The sequence below is a fragment of the Musca vetustissima genome, unplaced genomic scaffold, assembly GCF_032173495.1.
Source record: "Musca vetustissima isolate MV318-11 ecotype Yass unplaced genomic scaffold, APGP_CSIRO_Mvet_v1 utg84671, whole genome shotgun sequence".
Lineage (NCBI taxonomy): Eukaryota > Metazoa > Arthropoda > Insecta > Diptera > Muscidae > Musca > Musca vetustissima.
Window position 1 is genome coordinate 13125 of NW_026883633.1, and position 27921 is coordinate 41045.

The following is a 27921-nucleotide window of genomic DNA, read 5'->3' on the forward strand; positions in this document are numbered from 1 at the left end:
ATACAAATACAATGTCGCCACCTCCCCTCCCCCAAAACTACATCAAGTGAAATGAAATTCAAATGAAGGACATATAGAAAGTGAATGCAGTCATTTTTTGTAAAAACAAAAAAACAACACCAACATCGCGACAACAACAACACTACAAATGTCCTTTTATGTTACACAATGTGAATAAACAGGATATGCAAAATAAAACAGAAACAACAACATCGAAATAGCAACTTACCTGCGAAGGTGTGAAGTACCACGTACTAGACCGGGTGTACAGCAATTCACGGTAATGGAAGTGTCTGCAAATGAGCCAAGCCATTCAGTCAGTCAGCCAGCCATCCAGTCAACCAAACACCAAGGAGTCGGGGGGATGCCAATGGGATGAAATAGACAGAGAGAAAGGAACGCCATCATACATTTGAATATGTTCAAATTTGCTAAATTTTATAATTCAATCTCATTTCTTTTGTGTTTCGAATATTTAATGAGACACAACATTAATTTGCATAAACAATGGGTAAAGCGATGGCACATTTTGTTCAACAACAAAACTCTTGACTATGAAAATGGGTTGTAGTTGTTGTTGGTTGTGATGGAGTGTGTGTAAAGGTGATATGGCCAAGTTTCAAAAGTTTATATTTTAAATACAGTGGGATACGTCTGTATAACTTAATGAGTACTTTCCAAAAGAAACAGCCGAATTTGGGAACTAAGAATTTAGATTGTGAGCCAATGTTGACTCTTGGGCGCTGTTTAAAGATTGGAGATTTATCTTCCATAATAGTATATTCATTTTGTCATTTCGTTTGTATGTCGCTTGTATACCTTCTGTCAAACTTCGTGTAAATCGAACAAACATAGGCCCTTCGGTTCACCATTTACTTAAAATCGAACGAAAATATATATAAGACCTATATCAAAATCTGAACCGCTTTCAACAAACCATATCATACATCATTTTTTTCTCAATTGCATCAGCTATTCAAAATTTTGTCTCAATAGCACACATATTCACAAAAAATCGGACGAAACTATATATGGGAGCTATATCTAAATCTAAACCTATTTCAACCAAACATGGCATACATCACTCTAGACCTAATTCAATACTCTGTACAAAATTTTTTCTCAATCGGACCAATATTGGGAGTTTGGTGCATCATTTACCTAAAATCGGACGAAATTATATATGGGAGCTATATCTAAATCTGAAACGATTTCCTCCAATGTCAATAGGGTTCGTCCTTGGCCAAATAAGTGCACTGTGCCAAATTTCATCCGAATTGGATCATAAATGCGACCTTTACTTTGTTCGCAAAATACATGGACGGACAGTCATAAGTAAATCGACTCAGAAAGTGATTCTATGCATATTCCCAAAAGGAACCATGGTTCTATCTCGATATATTAATATTCGCCCATTTTTGAATGGTAGTCCTAATATAATTCACTTTATTACTTTAATATGGTTAACTGATTTGTTCCGCATGTTGGGGTTATCCCCATATAGGCGCATTTCACCATAGTTGGATGGATATTCTGTACTGGGAATTGCCAGTTTATACCTTACAAATTATGGAATTCCAGAACATCGTTCTCGAGAATGAACTATATCTGGCCGCATATATGCCTAACCCCACCCCCCATATACTGAAGGAAGGTATTGAAATACAAAATATACGATAAGTTCGAAAAGAGCTACATCGGTTCTTAGTTAAGCATAGCCCCTCATATAATGAGAACCACAGATATTCGCTAATTTATAAATCATGTAATCAAATCCCGTTTTAAGTATAGCCTCATATATTTTGACCTTTAAATTGCAGTATTTTCAGGATTTTAAACACATGTTTCACCCTACTATGCGTTATCAATATCGGTCCACGTTTTGGTGTTTTGATATTTTAAGAATTAACAAGAAAAAATGTGTCAGTCGGTGTTACCGTCAGATATATACCCTCAGCCTATGACTTGTGTTCTTCGGAATTACACACAGATTCTATTATTCGCTTTATCTCTTAGTTTTTATTAATGAGGTTTCGGATTTAATGTTGATCAAATCGGTTATTGAATTCACTTCAAATCAAATTTAGAAGTTTATAAAATATTCACCTTTTTTAGGGAAGGTACCAGAAGTGGAGGACCAATGGGTCCCATCTGATCTAGGCTTGGTAAAGACAATAGTTTGTACAAAATTTCGTTCAAATTGTATAGTTCGTTCGTATTATATTATACAATATAAAAAATTTTGACCATTTTGTGGGGGAGCTACCAGAAAGAATGGGCCGATATTCCACATCTTCGAACTAAGTTTGAAAGAAATATTATGATAAGCAATGCTTGGATGAAATCGATTACTGCTTTCGAGAGTTATCGTGCGCACCAATCGGCCAAACAGAGGGACATTTGTAAATATACACCAAATTGCCTGAAATAGATTTGGTCCAAAGAAACATGGGACCTAAATATTTCGATGATGCACATTTTTGCCGTAGCAAACAAAAAACAAAATAACAAGCTGAATTTGTAATTCCAATGAGGCGAAATTTGGCACATACAAATTATTTGGCCCAAGGACGAACCTCATTGCTGAAGCGTTGCTTCAGATTTAAATAAAGCTCCCCTACATATTTTTGTCCGATTTTACAATAGTCCGCCAAAGTTCCAATGTTTGTCCGGTTGTGACAAAACAAATATAATAAAAAGGTTCCATAGCGTATAAGACTGAGCCTAGAATGAAGTGTGTTAAATGTTGTCTCAAATATTTCTATAAATTGGCTAAGATTTGGACATTTTTACTTATTTTTATTTTCGACCGATTTTTTGCAAGCTGAGCACCAAATGATCAAATGTTGACACAATGTGCCGAATTGAGCCTAGAATGACGAGTATTATGCTTTGTTGTCGGTTTCCGATGTTGTACTGCCGTTTATAACGGTACCCCGTCATTTTCGATATTTTGAATATCAATGCAGAAATGTACAAAATTCACCCATGTCTGGACATTGAATCCATATAAGAGACCCGAAACATTTTGCAACAAATAAAGCCACGTTTTTCCCACCGTACTTCATAAAAAAATTTGTCGATGATGGTTCACATTTTGAGTATAAAGGTCTTGCCAAATTTTTTGTGTGATTAATGGTCTTAGCGAATTTCCCAAACCTGAATAAATATGATTTGGTATTTAATTTTCTCAGATAATAAAAAAATCTCCTGTCAGAAAATTTACAGAGGCATATCTTCCATATAAATGTGACTACCGATTTAGGTTTTTTGCATTAATGAGTCCTTTTCCACCTCAACGGGTACGCCAACAAGCATATTTGTCGCATCAGAGCCTGCTATAGAGTATCCTCTCAAATTACAACTATATAGTGATCATTGAACCTTCCTTTTCTCAAAAACTGATGGACGTGTCTAGGCAACGTGCCTATTAATATCCACGAAACCATTAATATTTTACGGTCCTCCGGTCGTTTTAAATTAATTATACCCTACAAAACTATGTTGTCAGGGTATTTTAGCTTTGTGCAGCCCCAAGAGTTTGTAACGCCGCGAAATATTGGACCTAGACCCACCTTTAAGTATACCGATCGTCATATCTCGACTAGCTGAGTTGATCTAGACATGTGTGTCCATTATAATTTGTAAACAGTTTTGGACCAATCTTCACGAAATTTTGCATGTAGGATGGGTTCGGGCCAATGAAGACCCCTATTGTTTTTGCTAAAGATCGGTAAATATTTGATTTTCTGGTCGCTCCAGAGGCCGCAATTATGGCCCAAACATTACAATTTTTTACATGGAGAAGGGGATCGGGCCAAAGAATAAGCATGCCTGTTTTGATAAAGATCGGTCAATATTTAGCGGGTCAAATGGACCCTGACTTTTGTGTGAAAAATGACAAAAATTGTGTTCTATGGCGTATATAATTGCTCCAGAAGGATACAGACCCGAGAAGTTGATAGTATATCCAAGAGGAGTGATTGACCTTTACATTGATACCAATTATATAGTCGTATGTACTCGGATGTGGAAATTACACTTAAATATTTACAGGTGCTTACGCATTCAGATATTATTTAGTAACCCATTACCACACAAGAGGGCGGAAATATAGCACTGATCGCTTTGAAATTTTCCATGAGGTTCCAGTTATGGTCAAGGACAGCGCCTATAATTTTCGGTTATGATCAGATAACACTTTCGGGATGAAGTGGACTGAAAACTTTTTTTCGAATCGATCTATAGGCCACATATATAAACCGAACATCACAACACCACCCACGGTGAAGGGAATCTGTACTGAATATTAGTAATATATGTTGACCTCTAGTCAGTCAAGAGGGTGCAAATATAGCGAAATATGACCTTAACTTAGAATATATAACCACAGAAAGTTAGATTTTCGTGGAAGTTGTGTAGGGTATCACATCACTTCCGACTATATTGCTCCGCTCACTGGTTTTACACCTCGCGAGTTAATCTTTTTGGTCCATTGGAATCCCAAGCCCCCTGTGTACATCGATTGAGTCCTCACCGATAAAATTCGTAAGGCCATAAGGGAAATAGGAGAGTATTTTGGGGTTGATTTATGGATAATTGCTTAAAAATTATATTGCCCTGAGGCAATCGTGATAACTATCGGGCTAATATTGTTTCGTTATTAACGGTAGCTTCCATTTTCTTCTGAAATAAAAATCCAATCATATATTTAAATGAAAATTTTCTTGGAATCCCAAAAACCAATACTATAAGTATTATTGGGTCAAATTCGAGGTATACACCCAAATGTTGTTGATATTATGGACACATTTTCAATCGAAATGAATTTTCAGGCCAAATTTATTATAATTGGTAGCCTCCATAGATAATAAAGGTCAATAGTTTATGTCGGAAATGTTATGAAAATTTGCAATTTAGTATCTTTTGGTCTACCATGGGTTGTAAGGTATTCTTGGAAAACATTGGTCCAATTACGTGTTTTACAATAGAGAATAAGATGCCTACCATTATTCATTTCATAGAAAGTTTTAGCCCCTCTTTCCAAAATCGTTCGCTGTTGTATAGTGGGCGTTGGAAGCCTAATTTCAAGTTACAGTCATTATTAAAAGTTCAGCCCAATTTGACTTATCATACAGGTCATCTCCAAACATGGACGTATATTTTCGGACGGGGGTACTTAGGTGGAAAATACAAAAGGGCGAAACATTTCGAGCTCTTACTGACAGACATGAATATTTTACTCGGATCTAAAATATACACTTTATGGAGACTATGAAGAACTTACATTTATGGGAGGACTTTTTCAGCCATTGAGAACCCAATTAGCCCTTTTACAGCCTCTTGGGCTGTAATTCCGGTAATGAGAAAAATGAAAGAAAATTATTCACGACACAATTTATTGTATTGCATTACGATTGGTTTTTATTAAAGATAAATTAAATAAAGGAAATATATAAAAAAACACCGATCAGTGTTGGTATTTGCTCACATTTCCCATTTCTGCTTGCCAAAAAATAAAAATTTTCAATAATATCCACAACTTTTCTTTCAAACCACGTACCAATTTACAACCACATCATTCAACCCACTGTACAATAAAATATTCAAAACATCAAAAGAAACCGCACCAACAACAGCAACGACAACAAAAGAAAACTCAAAACACACTTACCTTTCAATTCCTTTGCCATCCATCGTGTTGCCAAAATGACAGCCAACTTGGAGTGGGAAAAAGCATCACGTGGATGAAATTTGGTCGCCCATGTACCCACATTCAATGGATCATCAAAATCCATTTTCGCCGAGGCATGAGCATGTGCCGATACATTTATTATGCGTCCATTTTCCGATTTCTTCAGGTGTGGCAGGAGCAAATGCGACAATAAAAACGGTGCCATATAATTGACTTGTAGATGCTGTTCGAAACCATCTGTGGTATTGGTTTTCACCGGATCGAAAATGATGCCGGCATTGTTGATGAGTACATCAACGCGTTCGAATTCTGCCATTATTTTGCGTGCAAAACGTCGAACGTTATCGAACGAACGTAAATCCAAGTAACGAGCTTCCACAAAGAACATATTACCAGCACCACCACCACTGCTGCCATCGACATCTCCACCACCGCCACTACTGCCACCATCGGCAGTATCGTTTCCATTAACATTAGCTTCAGTGTCATTATTACCGCTTGACGATGACGGGTCCTTTGTGCCGCCGTTTGTGTTTGTTGCAGTCTTTTGTGCGTCCTTCAATACCTGACAGCTAAGTTCACGTTTTATAATTGCAGCTGCCTTTTCAGCAGCTTCCATATTGCGACATGCCAATATGACACGTCCTCCGCGACCGGCCAATGCTTTTGCAATTTCAAAACCAATTCCCGTATTGGCGCCTGTGACAATTACAATTTGATCTCTGATTTGATTGTCATTGGGACATCGTTGACCGCTCATTATGGCCCTGTAAGTAATGAAAGAACAACAAGAAAATGCTGGTATTAGAAGTCCATTGCGACCACACCAAATGCCAGGCACTCTATTGTTAAAGGTGATCGATCCCCCCCATGGAATGCTGACCTGCTGGCTGGCTGGTTAGTTGACTGGTGGCGCGTTTGATGCTGTATTCGGCCGACAATCAGAACAATCACAGCTTAATTATACTCTCTGTTATCCTTGTGGATATTTGAACAATGGTAGGTAGCAATCACGTGGCATGTTTGCTTTCAACACATTTGATTGGAAATTGGAAAGATTTTCATTTTCAAGTGACGCCAAGGAAGGAGAGAAATTAATCGCGTTTTTTGGGGGGAAGAAACTAATGTTTTGTTAAAGAATCGCTGTTTTTGGCAATCGATGTTTGTAAGAGGTATTGTGTAAAAAGTAATGTGCAACAACAAAATGATTTTTATGTAGCAAAGGAAATATAAGTATGTACTTTGAAATACGCTTATTTGAAGAATTGAAAGGGAGTGTAAAAAATTGAGAGGAAATATAAAAAGTTATGTTTTTGCTTTGCCATTAAGGATTTAATGTATAAATAAGTGGATTGGATTAATGCCATGAATTTTTGATTTTATGTATTTCAGTAATGTAATTGTGCACTTACTTCGCATACATTTAACATACGACGTTTAAATCATTTATATAAAATATTTATATTCTTGATCCTGTGACAAATTATAAATCGATTTAGCAACATCCGTCCGTCTTTCTATTGAAATCATTTTGAATTTTGCACATAAGATTTTTAGTAGGAAATATCTGTTTAGTAGGAATATATCTGTAATTGTAACTATATGCAGAAATCTTGTGTCTAAAAGAGCCCGCAAATATGGAGATACTACCACCACATGTGAAATATTTATATTAATCGATAGTACGGTCCATATAATTTAATTTTTGAAAATTAATGCTACTACTTCTCAAATGGTCCAGTCCAATTTTGGCATACTCTCATAAAGTAGCAAAATTTCCAAGCTCTAATTATGGCAACTAAATCGTACGGCACAATTTTCATAAAACAAAATTATTTAATGAGTTTTCAATCATTCCTGAAAACGTGACCGAAAATATACCTTCAACCTGTCGATTGAGGGTTAAGAATAACATTTACGGACTGAGACAATTTGATAACTACATATATAAACCAGTGAGCGGAGCAGTATAGTCAGACGGGGCCGACCACATGATACCCTACACAACTTTCATGAAAATCTATTATATTCTGAACTTGGGCAATATTTTGCGATATTTGCGCCCTCTTGACCGACTAGAGGTCAACAAATATTACTAATATTCAGTACAGCTCTTCTAATTATTTGTCCAGATTCCCTTCACCGTGGATTGTGTTGTGATGTTCGGCTTTCAATTGCGGCCTATAAATCGACTCGAAAAAAATACAAAAAATTATGTTTTCGGTCCACGTCATCCCAATATTATTATCTGATCATCATCGAAAATTATAAGCGTTATCCTTGTCCATAACTGGAACCTCATGGAGCATTTAAAAGTCATCTGCGCTATATTTCCGCCTTCCAGTGTGGTAATGGTTTACTAAATAATATCTGAATACGTAAGTACCTGCAAATATTTACATGTAAATCCCACATCCGGGTACATACGACAATATAATTGGTATCAATTTAAAGGTCAACCACTCCTCTTGGATATGCTATCAACTTCTCGGGTCTTTGTTATTCAGGTGTAAATATATATGCTATAAAATACAAATTTTGTCATTTTTCACACAAAAGGGACGAAAAACGACAAATTTTTGACCCGCTAAATATTGACCGATCTTTGGGCCATAATGGCGGCTTGTGGAGCGACCAGAAAAACCGACAAAAATAAAGTTTTTGGTACATTTCATCCTCTAAATATTAACCGATCTTTTCCAAAAACAATAGGGGTCTTCATTGGCCAGAACCCATCATACATGCAAAATTTCGTGAAGATTGGTCCATAACTGTGACCTGTATCGTGTTTCCAAATTATAATGGACAGACGGACGGACACACATGTCTAGATCGACTCAGCTAGTCGAGATATGACGATCGGTATACTTAAAGGTGGGTCTAGGACCAATATTTCGCGGCGTTGCAAACTTTTGGGGCTACACAAAGCTATAATGCCCTGACAACATAGTTGTGTAGGGTATAAAAACGTTGATATTTATTTTAAAAATCATACAGCCTTCCCAAGATTCTAGAAGCACCCGGGCTATGAAAGTATAAAGAGAAAATTGAGAAAAACGACATATTGAAAATTTGTTAAGGGAGTGGATCCATAAGACCCATTTCGGAATCTATCTAGATTTAGCATTTTTTAAAGTTTTATTCCCTTTGGAGAGTAACTACATGTGCCCAAGTAATGTAGATTTGGTAAAAATACTATTTTTGAGCGAAGTGCGGTCAAATCGCATAATTAACAAGATTCGTATTTGATTAACAGATTTCACAAATTTTACTACAAGGAATGGAGTTTTAAATACGATTTCACGAATTCAAAGAAAGTTTGACAAAAATATAACGATGTGTATAGTTGAAAATATGGACCGTTTGTCGGGAAGGTACCAGAAGGAGTAACCCCCTTTGAATACGGCAAAAATTGTATCAAACGGATCCAACGGACGGATATTGTAAATTAATTTTTCAACAATTTGTTTCAACAATTTGTTTTCAACAATTTGTCGGATGAAACTATATATGGGAGCTATATGTAAATCTGTACCGATTCCAACAAAACTCTGCATACATCAATTTGGACCTAATTTAGTACTCTGTGCAAAATTGTATCTAAATCGGACCAACATTTGCAGAAAGGAGTTCCATTTACATAAAATCGGACGAAACTATATATGGGAGCTATATCTAAATCTGAATCGATTCCAACGAAACTTCGCATACATAGATTTGTACCTAATACAGTACGGTATGCGAAATTGTGTTCCAATCAGCCTAAATTTGACGCTTTGGTGCTCCATTAACATAAAATGGGACGACTCTATATGTGGAAGCTATATCTAAATCCGAACCTATTTCAAAAAAAACTTGGCATATATTAATTTAGACCTAATCCAATACTCTGTGCAAAATCTTGTCTCGATCGGACCAATTTTGGGAGTTTGGTGCACCAATTACATAAAATCGGACGAAACTATTTATGGGAGCTATATCTAAATCTGAGCCGATTTTTCCTAATTTCAATTGGGTTTGTCCTTGAGCCAAATTAGTGACATGTGCCAAATTTCATTCAAATCGGATTATAAATGCGACCTGTACTTTGTTCACAAAAAAAAAACATGGACGGACGGACAGACGGACATGCATAAATCGACTCAGAAAGTGATTCTATGCGTATTCTCACAAGGAACTACGGGTCTATCTCGATTCCTTTTGCCTGTTACAAACATATGCACAAATACATTATACCCTGTACCACAGTGTGGTGAAGGGAATCCCCCATATAACGCCGCATTCCTAATGTCTATATTTTAAGCAACTTGGGCACGTGTTTCAACCAAATTAGCTGTAATTTTATATATTGTATTCTCAATGTGTTGAAGATCTCCCTATCAGAAAATAATGAATATTAGTATATGGTTTGATATAGCTTCCTTAGAGTAGTACCATCACATATTCCGATGTGGCTTATGGAAAGCTGACTTATATATATAAGACCAGTTGTTGTCATTGGTCTACGTACGTCCAAGTTTTGATATAATATCCACATAAAAGTTCCACCACTTTTTCGATATTCGGTACTACCACATAAGGGAATAACATAGTCCCCATATAAATATCCCGATTGACTTTAGGAATTTTGACTGGGCATCACGTGGTGGAACGTGTTATGAACAACCTGTTAGCACACACTGCAACAACTTGATCCCCATTTAATGGACCCGGCCAGTTTAATGAATTTAGAATAAACATGGCGAAGAAGTTCATCCTGAAACATTTTAACCACATTTTTACGTGCGGTGTAGATAGATCTGATGTGTATTCTAGTGCTTAAGTTGTTAAGGTCATATATGAATTACTATTCGAAGTTCAGTAAAAACTTGGACTGGTGTAGCCATAAATATCTTGTCTCAGCAGTCGTGGTTGAAATAAAAACTAAACAATAAAAACAAACAAATTTTAATGAATTGAAATTTCATATTAAAAAAGTGTCCTAACCTCATTATGATGTCGATTAACCTTATCATGAAATGACAAACGCATTATCCGGGACAATAATTGCGTATACACATTCTTATATTCCTAACTTCATGTTTTCTTAATTAACCGACACAGAATTATGCGAATGATGTTTCATTGTACATATGGATGTAGACTGCGATGCGAAAATCCATTCAATTAGTAAGTGTTTCCGATAAATAGAGCAATTGCTATTTTAAGTCTTGCCTCAACTAGCTTGGTTTGTATGAGCATACTTCTGTCCTCAAATGAATGCCATTAAAGTTATTTTATTAACTGTACTCGTGCTGTTGTTATGGTGCAGCATAATCCTCTTCAATTCGGTCATTCGTTCGTTCATTCGTCCGTTCAGAAGAAGCGTAAAATTGTTAATTTGTTTACGCATTAGCAACTGGCATGTTCCGTTCAGTTCAGCAAGCGAATGAATTCAATGCCGATTGTGGTTTTTCAAAACCATGTCCACGTTTCAAATGTGTGTTACGTTTGCAAAAGTGCATGCTACTGGCAGGAATGCTACAGAGATGACAATTTTGATGTTGCAAATTGACAAAGAATTTTATTATTTTTTTTTAATATATAGGAGAAATATATATTTCAGAATATTTGTTTGTTTGTAATGTCCTCCCTCACAACATTTATCAATTAAATATTATAATGATTCCTTTTATACTTTTCAGTATCACTGCAATCTCTACTTGCTTACCATTCCACTTCATTTGTTCAATCAATTTACCTCAGGATTTGGTAATGGTCGGTACTAACGGCAAATTGGATTGAATGTTCAGCCTTGTCGTCGTGTAATAAGTTTTAAACAATCAATGGACTCTGGTCATGCTGCAATTGGTTGCAAGTACACACATACATACATACATAGACACAAATACTATGTCCTTATTACACGATTGTAATTGTTTAGCAAGTTGAACTTGTGGTCACGTATATGAGATAAGCGGTGAAAATTGAGAAATGTAAAATAAATGTACTTTTCTAAAATATAAGAGCTCGGATAGATTTTGTAGCGCTAAGGGTGGTGTTGGATACCTTAAAAATTATCATACGTAGTAACTATTGAATGGTTGGAGGGTTAATTCTTAAAGGGTTTCACTTATGAATAAATAGTATAATCAGACTGGAGTGAATTTGCTATGTTCCAGACAACTAGGGCCAGATTGTCTTCTACGTGTTCCAAAAAATTTATGGTCTTCAGACAGGGTAGAGCCTACATGCAAAATTACGTAAATGTTGGTCCATAACTACGTCCTGTACATCGATTACTAATTGCAATGGTGAAGACACATAGGTATTATTCTGGTGATATAGATATAACGATCCTTATTCCAATAGGTGTTTCTAGGACAATATTTCGTTGCGTTACAACGTTTTGTGTGGGAAACCAAAATGCAAAGAAGTGTAGTCAGACGGCCCGACAGTTTGGAACCTTAAATAACTAAAACTTGATTTTAATATTCTGCGGATCTAAATCCAGACATTGAGAACAATTTCCGACAAAAAAATATGCGCCATAGACCCTCTAACTGTGTACCAATTATCCTAGAAACCGACATACGTAGTAGTTGCCTCTTACATGCACAATTCCGTGATGTTCGATTTATACAAACTAATAATACCCTCAAACAAAATCCTGTTCTTAACCCTTTGTGGCTCAATGTTGTGTATACAGTCCAAATTATTTTAATCGCTTCGTATTCAAATTGTACGATTTTTGCCATTAGAATTATTTTTGATTCTTGTAAAAATTAACATAGAGAATGATTTAAAATGATTTTTTTTCTTCATATTGGACTTTAATTTTTCCAAAAGTATGTACTGTATCTCCCGAATGCAAGGATGTAGCGATATCAAATTTTGTGCATATCCTATTTAGGATAGGTGCATTAAATCTGTAAAAAGAAATTTGTTTTAAGAGTGCGGAAAAAATTCGGGGCACTGAGTGTCAATATAAACAAGTCGAGATGCCTTTAAATTTTGGCGGTCGGTCGTAATATATGAGTGGGAACTTGTCATTGTAAATTGTCTGCCAGTAGTTTGTTTATGATCTTAGAAAATTAAATACAAATCGGAAAACTGGGCTCGGGACATTAATATACGGAAAATTATTCTAAATTTTTCATGGGGGATATTTCGAAATATTAAAATGATAACATTCATCCTGGAAAGACCTCAAATTCTTAACTGCAGCTACTTCGGTTAGAAACTGCGCCAAAAACTCTCAAAATTCCGAAGATTACACATAATGTAAGGTTACAATTTTTTTTTGGAAATATGGGCCTATGAATATAAAAATGCCCGAAATTCAACTAGAAAGTACCCGTAAAAAATCGGAATACAAAATGACAGCCACTATGAAAACGAAAACGACTTAATAATGCACCTAATTCGAAAATTTTTTGCAATATATGGCGTTTATGTAATAACATGGTCTTAAATTGAACATTTTCTATTCCCTCCAAATACCCTGAATATGAAGGAACGTGTGGAGAATTTCAAAGTTATGCCTTAAATACTGGGAATTCTGATTTCGAAAGGCAAATGGACATGCTAAATCAAATTTAATTCTGAACCAGTGAGCGGAGCAGTATAGTCGGACGGGGCCATCCATGTGATACCCTGCACAACTACCACTGAGTTCTATGTTTCTGGGGATCTATTTTCCGAACTGGGTAATACTTCGCGATATTTGCACTCTCATAACCTAATAGAGATCATCAGCTTCTCTGAGGCATATTTTTCGAATAATGTCTTTCGAAGTAAAAATTTGCTCCATAAGTTTTGACACTATAAATATTAACAGTTCATTATCAAAACTACCATTCGAATTAGTTGGTCCCAGGGAAAATTTGTGATGATCGTCTGGTGCACTAGAAAACCAGACAAAGACAAAGTTTTCGGTGCATTTCATCCTCTTGGGTATTATGTTGACTTATCGAATCTATGTCCTTCAGGAGTAAATATATATATATATATATATATAGTTTCATTTCTATCCATCGATCATTACCAAAAACAATAGGGGCATTCATTGGGCAGAACCCTTTCTATATGCAAAATTTCATTGCGATTGGTCTAGATCAACTCAGCTAGTCGATATATGACAATTGATCTATTAAAATATGGCTATAATACACGACAACATAGTTGTGTAGGGTATAACAAAAATACAAAAATCTTAATTATTCGCCAATAACTATTTAGCTTATTTCAGCCTAATCCCCCTAGATATAATACACGTATTGACTATCCTCAACATTCTTCCAAAAACGTGCTTTTTGGTATAACCAACATATCATGTTTCGATATTTCGTTTATCTCCCAATAGACGAATAAAGCTTTCCTTTTTTGGTGTCTTCAATATTAGAATGAGAAAATTCAGCGAAGTCAAAAACTCACTCAAACGCATTAAAATAATGCAAAATCCATGATTGGATGTTCCACAATTATGTGAGTTTCTGATTAATTTCGCCACGCAAATGGTGCAAACCTTAGAGGTATAGTATTCCCTACTGACCGTACGACATTATGGTAAGAATTCATGATGCACCACGCAGTCGAAGACAACTGAGATCAATTCCGTCACCTTTGCCTGAAGTTAATATACTTTCTTTGGTCATTTTCTCGGACTAGGAGACCCACCAAATGCAACAGTCAATTATTACACTAATTTTAATACAGCTTATTTGATATGTTTTTAATAGCAAAACATCGAAAAGTATTCTTAAATGAGACTTAGCTTTTTATCTGAAAATCTAATTTTTTTCGAATAGTAAAACATAGAAAAAGATGCATAAATGAGACTTTTTATTTGTAAATCCGAAATGGCTTTTATTATCAATATATTTAAGGTCGTTAAGTTTGGTCAGACCGAACTTTCTATACTCTCTGTCATAGGGGCCAAATAGATCAGGAATACGAGGAGAAACGAAATACCAAACTGCAATCAGCTTTGCATAGGACCTTGAATATATTGAAAATAACGTTTGACTATTAAAAAAGATGCTTAAAGCCCCAAAATACCCACTAGTATTTTGGTATTATTTCGAGTGGAGGATATAAACATAGGAATTGGTTCATATGCAACCATTGAAACTAAAGCATATACCAAAATTCCCTGACGCCCATGGTCAAATCATATTCCGTGAGCTTTCAATACTGCATTATTGTCAATACATAAGTCTGTATTTTTATTTTTAAATTATCATTGGCAATATTTTTGCAGAAAATGTCTCTCTCACTCCCTATACATCAACACACACACACATAGACACATACATTTGTCCTATTTCCGTTTCGCATGTTTTTGCGGTACGGAATTGCTCGTTATACAGCATCGACATAGTTCACTCACACAATTGTGACGGAATCTCCGGAACGTGGATGTGATGCGTTTAATGCGTTGTACGCGTGTTTTTGAGGGCATTCATGTTTTCTGCTTCGTTGCCAAAGTGCCATTTCAGTACGTTTCGTTTCTCGCCTTTTTTGCTGTTCGCTTTTATTTAACGAAACACAATTAATTGTTAACAACAACCTGCGTTAAGGAGACCTCGTCGACATGGCCATGTGCGTGTAAGTGTAACATTTGCTTGTTATGTGGGGTCGGTCAGTCAGGGATGTGTTGTTCCTCCTGCCGTTGTTGTTATTGGGGCTGCTGTTGTTGTAACATAATTGACACTTGAAAAATTATTTAAATTGAATCGTTGCGTTTTGCGGTGGATTAAATTGATTTTTATTTTAATTTAATTAATGACAATCCAGTGACGATAGTGGTCAGAATGTCAACGATATATGAATGTAATTATGGGCGGGTGTGTGTGTGGGTATTTGCGAGTGTGTCCTTGTAATAATGTTATTATTTTCAATCACAAATAAATTCAATAATATGCATGACAACAACAACAAAAACAGCTCTTCTCGGTGGTGTTGATTTGTGTGTAAGACAATAATGCCATTACGGAGATATAAAAATAACACATAAAATTGATTTTAATGTAGGTTAATGACAGGCGGTTGAAAATAAAAAGTGACAGCTTCAGAGCCACAGGGGTGGATTTTTTAAAGATTATTTTTTCAACCGACCATTACAAGGCGTGCATTTTTTAAAGAATATTTGTTGAACCGACCATTACAAGGCGTGGATTTTCTAAAGAATATTTTTTCCAACCGACCATTACAAGGCGTGGATTTTTTTAAAGAATATTTTCCCAACGACCATTACAAGGCGTTGATTTTTTAAAGAATATTTTTCAACTGACCATTACAAGGCGTGGATTTTTTAAAGAATATTTTTTCCAACCGACCATTTCAAGGCGTGGATTTTTTAAAGAATATTTTTTCCAACCGACCATTTCAAGGCGTGGATTTTTTAAAGAATATTTTTTCCAACCGACCATTTCAAGGCGTGGATTTTTTAAAGAATGTTTTTCCCACCAACCATTACAAGGCTTGGATTTTTTAAAGAATATTTTTTTCCAACCGACCATTACTAGGCGTGGATTTTTTAAAGAATGTTTTTCCCACCGACCAATACAGGGCGTGAATTTTTTAAAGAATATTTTTTCCAACCGACCATTACAAGGCGGGGATTTTTTAAAGAATGTTTTTCCCACCGACCATTACAAGTCGTGGATTTTTTAAAGAATATTTTTTTCCAACCGACCATTACAAGGCGTGGAGTTTTATACCCTACACAACTATGTTGTCAGGGTATTATAGCTTTGTGCAGCCCCAAAAGTTTGTAACGCCGCGTAGATTTTTTAAGAATATTTTTTACCGATTACAAGGCGTGGTCATATTTTTTCGACTACAAGGCGTGGATTTTTTAAAGAATATTTTGTCCCGACCATTACAAGGCGTGGATTTTTTATATTTTGTAAACACGATACAGGCCACAATTATTCAAGGACCTGTATGTAATTTCATATCCCTTGAATTGTTATACCCTACACAACTATGTTGTCAGGTTATTATAGCTTTGTGCAGACCCAAGAGTTTGTAACGCCGCGAAATATTAGACCCACCTTTAAGTATACCGATCGTCATTATGGACCAATCTTCACGAAATTTTGCATGTAGGATGGGTTCTGGCCAATGAAGACCCCTATTTTTAATGGACCAAAAACTTTATTTTTGTCGGTTTTTCTGGTCGCTCCAGAGGCCGCAATTATGGAGCAAACACCGCGAATTTTTGCATGGAGAAGCGGATCTGGCCAGAGAATAAGCATGCCTGTTTTGATAAAGATCGGTCAATATTTAGCGGGTCAAATTGACCCTAACTTTTGTGTGAAAAATTACAACATTTGTATTCCATAGCGTATATATTTACCACTGAAGGGCGTAGGCCCGAGAAGTTGATAGTATATCCAAGAGGAGTGGTTGATCTTTTAATTGATTCCAATTATATTGTCGTAGGTAGTCGGGTGCGGGAATTACACTTAAATATTTACAGGTGCTTACGTATTCAGATATTATTTAATAACCTATTACCACACTGGAGGGCGTGGATCGCTTTGAAATGTTCCATGAGGTTCCAGTTATGGTCAAGGACAACGCCTAAAATGTTAGGTGATGATCAGATAATAATTTTTCGGATGAAGTGGACCGAAAACTTAATTATTTGTACTTTTCGAGTCGAAAGCCGAACATCACAACACAATCAATGGTGAAGGGAATCTCAGAATATAGAACCACAGAAAGTTAGATTTATGTAGAGGGGCTGTACTGATTATTAGTAACATTTGCTGACCTCTAGCCAGTCAAAAGTGTGTAGAACCACAGAAAGCTAGATTTTCATGGAAGTTGTGTAGGGTATCATATGGTCGGCCCCGTCCGACTATACTGCTCCGCTCACTGGTTTTTTACTAAAAAACATTACTTGTTGAAATTAAAAATTCTTTCCTTCAACAACTACTACTACTTATTACGCTTGTCACATACGCGACCATTTTATTGCCAACCACTTTAACAGCTTTCATATTCAAAATAGATGTTTTATTTAAATTAAAGTGCTTCAATTATAATTTTCTCATTTGAAAATTGTTCACGTTCGTCGTGAACCATCTCGCGTAGTGTTTTTCTTTCACATCGCCCATCTTTTCTTTTTTTGTTGTATTTCTAAGGTTGCATATACAAACTTATGACAAGGTTGACATAGAATCTGAAATATGTTTCCTGCCAAAGAACACTCTACTCTACTCAAGCATTGTCTGATGTCAGTTGGTATTGGCACTGCCAATAATTGGTTTACTTATTTTCTGTTCGTTATTCTCGTCTCACGTATTGATAAAATTCCACCATTATAGCAAACGAAAAAAAAAAACTGAACTTCAATTATTGAACATTGTTGTATGGATGTTTTTGTTCTTCTTTTACATTTTATTTCAGTTTTTTCCTCACTCACAATTTTACACAAAGCAAGAAACAAAACCAAAAAAAAAAATCGCTGAAACTGGAAATTGTCAAGGAAGCGAAATCATTACCAGCGCCTGTACCACCACAACGGATAAACTCTTCTCTTGCTTGCTGTTTGGGGTATGTATGAACAAAGTTTGTTGTTGCTGTTGTTTTTTTATTGTTACTTTTCTTTTTTCCGCGCTACATTAAACTTGCGGTGTACATTTTCTTCTTGTTTTGTGGAAATTTATTTAAAACGAAATCAAAAGCCATTTGCATATTTAAATTAAAAAAGTAAAAGCATGCTCTTGTTGCCGTAGTTGTTGATGCGCTAAGAGATGACGAGGATGAAGAAGAAGCAGAAGAATAAGAAAAAGGAAATTGGGTAAGGATAAGAAGATGAATTACAAAGAGTTCTGTTGAATACTTTGTTTCGATGATAAGTTTTCACGACAATATTCTGGGAATTGTACATCAAATTGTAAAGAAACGCCGTGGAATGAGAGTAGACGACTGTGTGACACTTTAATTATTGTATTTAAATAAAATGATGCCGTAATATGACTCGAAATGACGTGAAAATATAATGGCCATTATTGGAAGGTTAAAATATTTAAATAGACCAATTGCATTCCTTACTTAATTGGCCCAATGACGAACCGATTTAAGGTAAATAGTGTACCAAAGTCCCTATATATCTTTCGATTTGCACGAAATTCGGCACAGCGTAATGAATTAGGTCTAGAATGATGTGTGTTAAGTTTCCTGAAAATCGGTTCAGATTTAGATATAGCTCCCATATATATCTTCATCCGATTTAAGGTAAATGGTGTACCAAAGTCCCTATATATCTTTCGATTTGCACGAAATTTGGAATATCGTAATGAATTAGGTGTAGAATGATGTGTGTTGAAAATCGGTTCAGATTTAGATATAGCTCCCATATATATTTTCGTCCGATTTAAGGTAAATGGTGTACCAAAGTCCCTATATAAGTTTCCTGAAAATCGGTTTAGATTTAGATGTAGCTCCCATATATATCTTCGTCCGATTTAAGGTAAATGGTGTACCAAAGACCCTATATATCTTTCGATTTCCACGAAATTTGGCATATCATAAGTCTGGAATAGTTTTCTGAAAATCGGTTCAGATTTATATATAGATCCTATATATTTCTTCTTCCGATTTTATGTAAATTGTGCACTAAAGACCCAAAGTTTGTCCGATTGCAACACAAGTTTGTACAATAAACTGTAGTTATTATACCCTACACAACTATGTTGTCAGGGTATTATAGCTTTGTGCAGCCCCAAAAGTTTGTAACGCCGCGAAATATTGGTCCTAGACCCACCTTTAAGTATACCGATCGTCATATCTTGACTAGCTGAGTCGATCTAGACATGTGTGTCCGTCCGTCCGTCCGTCCGTCCGTCCGTCCGTCTGTCCATTAAAATTTGTAAACACGATACAGGCCACAGTTATGGACCAATCGTCACGAAATTTTGCATGTAGGATGGGTTCTGGCCAATGAAGACCCCTATTGTTTTTGGAAAAGATCGGTTAATATTTAGGGGATGAAATGGACCAAAAACATTATTTTTGTCGGTTTTTCTGGGCGCTCCAGAGGCCGCAATTATGGCCCAAACACCGCGAATTTTTGCATGGAGAAGGGGATCGGGCCAGAGAATAAGCATGCATGTTTTGATAAAGATCGGTCAATATTTAGCGGGTCAAATGGACCCATACTTTTGTGTGAAAAATGACAAAATTTGTATTCTATGGCATATATATTTACTCCTGAAGGATGTAGACCCCAGGAGTTGATAGCATATCCAAGAGGAGTGGTTGGCCTTTAAATTGATACCAAATATAGTGATGTATCTACTCAGATGTGGGAGTTACAGTCAAATATTTACAGGTGCTTACGTATTCAGATATTATTTAGTAACCCATTACCACATTAGAGGGAGAAATATCGCGCTGATGGCTTTGAAATTTTTCATGAAGTTCCAGTTATGGTCAAGAACAACGCCTACAATTTTCGGTGATGATCAGATTAAAATTTTGGGATGAAATGGTCCGAAAACATAATTTTTTGTGTGTTTTCGAGTAGAGTATAATCCGAAAATCACAACACAACCCACCGTGAAGGTAATCTGGACAAGTAATTAGAAGGACTGTACTGAATATTCGAAAAAAGTAAGGAAGAGGTGTTGTTGACCTCTAATCGGACAAGAGGGGGCAAATATCACGAAATATTACTCAGACTCGGAATAAGCATCCTCAGAAAGTTACAGTTCGTGGTAGTTGTGTAGGGTATCGTATGGTCGGCCCCGTCCGACTATACTGCTCCGCTCACTGGTTATAAGTTAATCTCTGCATTCTCATTGAAATCGGTTCAGATTTTGATATAGCTTCTACATATATATTTTCGTCCGATTTTATACAAAATTGACACAAATTTTGCACAACGTACAAAAGTTTTGAAATGTGGAATGTTTTGAAATCGGTTCAGATTTGGATAGAGCTTCTATATATATTTTCTCCCGAGTTTTGGTAATTTTGTCCCATTGTAAGAAGCAACACTATATCTAAACAAATGAAAAATTTAGTATAGGTTGCAGAATTCGACGTTTGTTAGCATTCATCTGTTGAATATACCCAAAGTGGTGAAGGGTATCATATAGTCGGCCCCGCCCGACTTAACTACTTTCATTACTGATTTGTATTATCATTGGGTGATAAATAATTGTACCAGAAACGTTTAATATTGACGTGAGTTTCGATGTAAGTCCCATAAAACAAAATCCCCATTATTCGGTATTTTAAAGATTTTGATCAAATTTTTCAAACAAATCGACTATATTTCGCATTTAATTAAAGTATGTAATTTTTTTGTGCCCATAATACATAAACCTACGATTTCATGCTATTCTGATATTATAAACCACTTAGAAATCAAATATTTAATTATACCCTACACAACTATGTTGTCAGGGTATTATAGCTTTGTGCAGCCCCAAAAGTTTGTAACGCCGCGAAATATTGGTCCTAGACCCACCTTTAAGTATACCGATCGTCATATCTTGACTAGCTGAGTCGATCTAGACATGTGTGTCCGTCCGTCCGTCCGTCCGTCCGTCCGTCCGTCTGTCCATTAAAATTTGTAAACACGATACAGGCCACAGTTATGGACCAATCGTCACGAAATTTTGCATGTAGGATGGGTTCTGGCCAATGAAGACCCCTATTGTTTTTGGAAAAGATCGGTTAATATTTAGGGGATGAAATGGACCAAAAACATTATTTTTGTCGGTTTTTCTGGGCGCTCCAGAGGCCGCAATTATGGCCCAAACACCGCGAATTTTTGCATGGAGAAGGGGATCGGGCCAGAGAATAAGCATGCATGTTTTGATAAAGATCGGTCAATATTTAGCGGGTCAAATGGACCCATACTTTTGTGTGAAAAATGACAAAATTTGTATTCTATGGCATATATATTTACTCCTGAAGGATGTAGACCCCAGGAGTTGATAGCATATCCAAGAGGAGTGGTTGGCCTTTAAATTGATACCAAATATAGTGATGTATCTACTCAGATGTGGGAGTTACAGTCAAATATTTACAGGTGCTTACGTATTCAGATATTATTTAGTAACCCATTACCACATTAGAGGGAGAAATATCGCGCTGATGGCTTTGAAATTTTTCATGAAGTTCCAGTTATGGTCAAGAACAACGCCTACAATTTTCGGTGATGATCAGATTAAAATTTTGGGATGAAATGGTCCGAAAACATAATTTTTTGTGTGTTTTCGAGTAGAGTATAATCCGAAAATCACAACACAACCCACCGTGAAGGTAATCTGGACAAGTAATTAGAAGGACTGTACTGAATATTCGAAAAAAGTAAGGAAGAGGTGTTGTTGACCTCTAATCGGACAAGAGGGGGCAAATATCACGAAATATTACTCAGACTCGGAATAAGCATCCTCAGAAAGTTACAGTTCGTGGTAGTTGTGTAGGGTATCGTATGGTCGGCCCCGTCCGACTATACTGCTCCGCTCACTGGTTTTTTCCTACTTTTGATCCTTTTGATTTGATTTTAGATTCATTTTATTTGATTTTTAAAAGCGGCTAAAATTGTGAATGGTATTTATAGTTCTGACACTGTAACTGTGTACCATTTTGGTTTTGTAGATTCCGACGACATTGATTTCGATAAACCATAATCGGTGGGGTCCAATCACGGGGTGAACAAAAAAGCACTCATCTTCTTGAAGTTTAAATAAATGGATCTCCAAGATTAAATAAAAAAATAAATAATCATTTTAAATAAATAAAAGACCGTCAGAATCTAAATTTGAAGTCGAAATTTATTTAAAGTGTTTTTAATTTGCTGACAACAACACGTAAGTATCGTCTGTATACTCCTTGTATTGTTGTAGTTTGCAAATTTCATATTGTGGTCCGTCCTTGTTCAACAATAAATTTCGGCTCTAAAACTAATCTGTAGATTTAGTCATTTCAACTGTATCGGAACTTGTACACAATGGTCCCGTCCCATGTTTGGTATTACAAATGTTTTCGTTATATATTGTTTTAGGCTGGCATACATATATCTAAGCAGAAAGTGTTTAATATAGCTCCATGTTTTTATATAGCCAGCATAGAAAGGTATTCAGAAAGTTTTAGCCATTATTGGTTATTGGAGAACGAAAATCATCTTTGTTGAAAATGTTCGATGTGTTTCCATGTTTTGAGACAACATACATGTTTCCCCTCATTATAGGTCCATGTTCTGAGACCCTATAAAGGTTTGGCCTAATTATAACGTCCATAACTATGTTCTATTGTAGTATTATGTGGGCCACCCACAAACGCCGCGAAATATTATTCGTCGACCCTCCCTTTAGTATACCGAATAGCTGAATCTATCTAGACATGTGTGTTCGTCCGTCTGTCGATTATAATTTGTAAACACGACGCAGGTCACACTTATGGTTCACTAGTTACAATATTTTGCAAGAAGATCCATATTGTTTTTGGTCGGTTAATATTTGGGATCAAATGGAGGAAAACTAGAGCCTACACGTATGATTCGCACTACATAAAATGTAAAAGAAGAAGGGGAATGCCTTTTTGATAAAGGTCAGTCAATATTTCGGTTAAATGTACCAAGACTTTTGTGTGAAAAATTACAAAATTGGTATTCTATGGCGTGTATACACATAAAAGACATAGACCCGAAATGCTGATAGTACAACCAATGGTCGACCTTTAAATTAATATCAATTATTGTATTTACTATTGTTAAGTCCGCACTATAGGGACTTGGGTGGTTGGCAGGTATAGTGCAATGGAAAGTCTCCCAATAGAGTCAGTGCGTCCAATACGCACTCGTGAGCAAAAATAAAAGATAATAAAAATAAAACACAATATGTTTTTAATAAAAGGTTTCGACCAATGTCGAGTATTTATTTATTGGTAACGATATTACCTTGATGTACAACTATATGTACGGTGGCTTACAATAAAGCCTTGGTGTTTCCAACAATATGTGTGGCCAGTTGAAAGATTACAACGAGAGTTAACCAAGTAATAATAACAATGTTTGTTGACATATAGATGCCTTAAGGTGGCGCAAACTCAAAAATGTAAACAAAGGCCGTTGAAATCTGTCAGCCTCATACTATTACAAGGGTGTAATAAAAAGGAGTAGACAGATTTCAACGGCTACGGCCTTTCAAATTAAAGGCTAACTATTTAACCATTTTAAATAGCATTCTCGCTTAAACAACTATGATACTAAAAGTGTCGTCGTATTCTGATTTTTTTAGTATTACCATTACCAAATTTTTATTGAGGTTCCGGTTATGGCCAAGGACGACGCGTATAATTTTCGATGATGTTCAGATGATATTTCGGGGATGAAATAGACCGAAAATTATGTGCCGAACATCACCAATTTTCCATTAGGAAGGCGATTTGACCGACTTATTCCAATGGCCGTTTTGATCTGCAAAAACGTATAGCTCAGTGGTAGTTGTGTGGTATATAATATCGTCGCCGCCCACTCACTTGTTTTCAGTATGTTAAAGATTTAGCCGCATTTCCGTACGAAGTGCTGTAATTTGGCATTCCGGAATCCTGGTGGAAACAAAATTTCTTCTCGAAAATTTGCAAAATATTTCCATGTTTTTACATAGGTGACAGTATTAAAAGGTGCCGCTTTATTTTCGGTACATTTAAGTTTCCAGCTTAGTTTTCTAACCTGAACATAAATAACTAACAAGTATATAATTTACGGTACCGAATTTGGAATGCTCACCACATAGTGGAGAGTATGAAAAGTACAAGTAAACATAACAACATTAGTTTCTATTTTTATTGACAAATTATTTTCGACAACCTTTTTTGTTTTTTTGACGAATCATTGAATTAAGCGAATATTGTTTTGAGATAAACAAAATATGGGGATAGATTTAAAGAATATTTCAATTGAATTGATTCTAGAGGGATAGAGAAATTCCTTTCTCTGTCTGGGATTCGCTACTTTCGGAGGCAATTTGCAAGACTTACGACAATTTGTATATCCTGCCAAATTAAATCTAGAACGATGTCTGTCTAAAAGCTTTAAATCTATTCAGATTCTTCATTTCGGTGTTGTTCCCCTATAAACGTACGCCAATTATCTATATTTTGCGAGTTTGGACCGAATAGGCTGTAATTTGGTATTTTGGGTCCTCATTGGTTAGCAAATCTTTCTAGCAAATATTAGAAATATTTGTCTCAATATGGCTTAAGTTTCGGAGTAGCTCATTTTACGATATTTTGGCAAGTTTTTAAGAAATTGACCCCAATTTAATATTATGGGTTCGGATTTAATGTAAAATTTGCTATCAAAAATTATCGACACCGGCCGAGTTTTTATTATAGCCCCCATATAACGAACGCAACCCTAAATATTTAGTAATTTGCGGTTTTGATATTTTGAGATCTCATTGCGTGATAAATATAATAACAAACAAGTCAAAAAGGCCCGGTCGATAACCTCCACCATAGTTTACTGATGGGTACTTGAAATAAAAATATAGGGGACATATCGCGCTTACAAGGTACACAAGATTTTATTTCGGAGGGTCGGGGTCAATATGAAAACATTCATTGCAAAAAAATGGAGTTATCATTACATGATAATTGAGAACCGATATAGCTCAATTTCGAATCTAACATTTTTGCATCACAATAACATCCTTTACGCCAAATATTAAAAATACCGAAAATCAGTAGGTATCATTGTATGGGGGCTAGGCCTAAATGCTGACCGATATAGGTCATTTTCGAAACTGACGTTCTAGTTTTTAATCTCAATATCCTCTAAAGGTAGAATGATTACAACAGATCAATAAATCGGAAAAACTATTATCAGCTATTTTAATATAAAAATATAACCCCATTTTTACATTAAAATAGTTAATAATAGTTTTGCCGATTTATAAATCTGTTGTAATCATTCTACTACCCCTTGAAAAGGGCGAATACTAATACTTTTTTGGGTGAGAGATTTGTTGCCATAAACGACTACAGAATACCAAATTACAGCGAATTCAATTGAAAATTGGGACGATAAATACGATCAAAACCCCCACAATGCTGAATATTGGGGGGTACCTGTAGACAATAGACGATTCTATGCAACATTTTGGGGATCTATCTCAATTCCTTTAGAGGCTAGAGTTATTACCACAAACGGTTGTCATTGAATTTTACGCTGATCAAAAATATATATATATATATATACTTTGTATGGCCGGAAATGATAAGTTACAAACGGTAAAAATTTCTAGTGAACATGCTGTTTATGCCCATGTTTATACATATCCCTAGCTCAATTTTAAAACTTGTGTTAAGTCTCCATATTAATTTTCGGATGACCACCACATGCAAAAATGTCGGACCGACCGAATTCAAAGACGTTCTACTAGTATTTTTATTTAAGGGGACCCCTCCCTACAAAATTTCAAGATGTGTCAGCATCAAGTGACGGCTAAAGGGCTTCTCAAACATTAAACGCGTTTTTCTCTTTTGTGAATGGCGGTCACGATAACTCAAAAACTAATAACCCAATCCATTGCAAATTTTTACACGCTTCTCTGTGAGTGTATAGCTATCGTATGAACTAGGATAAAGCCAATCGGCGAAGATTTTCCTTTTTTTAACTGGGCTTTTGGTAAAAAATCGGCGATTTTCAAAAAATATTTGTTATTTGTAAATTTTTGTGAGAAGGCAAAAATCTCCATTTTATATCAAAAATCTCCTTTTATAGGTATCCAAAAAGTAGAAATCGTATCAAGTGAAATTTGTGTAAAAAAAAACAACAATAATATATTTTTCTGATAAACAAAGAACCCGAAATCTTACGTTCCATAATGTTGACCATGTCGAATTATAATTTGCCTTGTTTAATTATTTGTCAATATATTTTTTAATGATATTATTAGCAATTTGCTTAATCAATAATTGTCAATAAACAACTGTATTCACGATACTTAACGATTTGTTAAAATAGAAATGGAAACGAAAAACTTTATTTCTTTGACTCCTTGCCATTTCCCTTAAAAACGACTTCGTAGTAAATGGGGATATCACGACACAAAAAATACTTACCGCACCGTTATTATTATTCCAACCACAGCAGCAGCAATTGGTGGCCACCATGTTTTAAATGGATCCGCTTCATCGAAGAGTGTTATAATATCATCCATGCTGCCCATTACCATTGTTCGTTTTTTCTTTTCTTTTTCCGTTTTTACTTTGAGAAACAAAAAGAAACTTCGTTTGTTGCCTTTTTCCTTTTCGTTCTTAGCTAGCAACAAAACTCGAACGAATTTCCCCAGAGAAGTTTGTGAATTAACTTAAATCTGTTTTCTTTGATTTTATCGTTTATTTTTTGTCGTTTTCTTCTATGTTTTCTCTTTTTTGATTTTTTTTTTCGAAGAAAAAAAAAATTGGTCACCGTATGTTTTTAAAAAAGTTTTACAAATCTTCCGTAGCCACCCACGCTCATCCGATGTTACGAACAAAATGTACTCCCCTCGTGCCAATAAAAATCACTCAACCTCATCTGTAGCACATTTAGATAAAATAATATTTGCACTTATTTCCTATCCGGCTAGACAATTTCAGGGGGGTTATTTTTGCATGTTTGTGTACATAGGGGTCTTTTTTCATCTTTATTTGCTATAGGTGTGTGTGTGTTTGAGTGTTGATGCAATATTTTTTATGAATCAACTTCATTGCAATTGTAACATTTATGATTTGACTATTTTTGGTTCTCTTATTTGTTTGCATCATTCATTCATTCATTAAATTATTCACTTAACTGAAAATGAGCAGAGTTCATATTTTTGTAAAGAACATTGGGTTGAAATAGGTTGATCACAAATTCCTATAAATTGAATATTGAGGCAATTCAAAAATGTTAAAGTTTATCTCTAGTTTAAATTTGCCTACGAATATTTTAGAAAAATATATATCATCTTCAGGTATATGTTGTGGTTGGGCTAGTAAATCAAAATTAATTTTTTCAACTACAAACGAAAGTTTTCCAAAAAAGTACTCCACCAAAAATAATTTCTCTTTTCCATTTAGTAAACAAAATTTAGAAAATAAACTAGTGTCTCCGGCTTAAGCTATTCCATCCAAAATAAAATAGTCCCCTCTAATTTTATATTTCATTCATTGCAAAGACCCCTACATATCATCCATACATTACAAATTCCCCTACTCACTTCACAAATACATAACAAACG

General features: G+C 35.5%; 1 protein-coding gene across 1 annotated transcript; it reads right to left on the reverse strand.

The window, feature by feature from the left end:
* Window positions 1-212: 212 nt before the first annotated feature.
* On the reverse strand, window positions 213-26900 carry LOC133330549 (retinol dehydrogenase 13). Its single transcript, XM_061538986.1, has 4 exons — window positions 26777-26900; window positions 6255-6462; window positions 5675-6110; window positions 213-293 (listed from the first exon to the last, which is right to left on the reverse strand). Exons 1-4 carry the CDS (start codon window positions 26887-26889, stop codon window positions 226-228), a joined length of 825 nt encoding a protein of 274 aa, XP_061394970.1. The 5' UTR covers window positions 26890-26900; the 3' UTR covers window positions 213-225.
* Between the last annotated feature and the right edge of the window lie 1021 nt (window positions 26901-27921).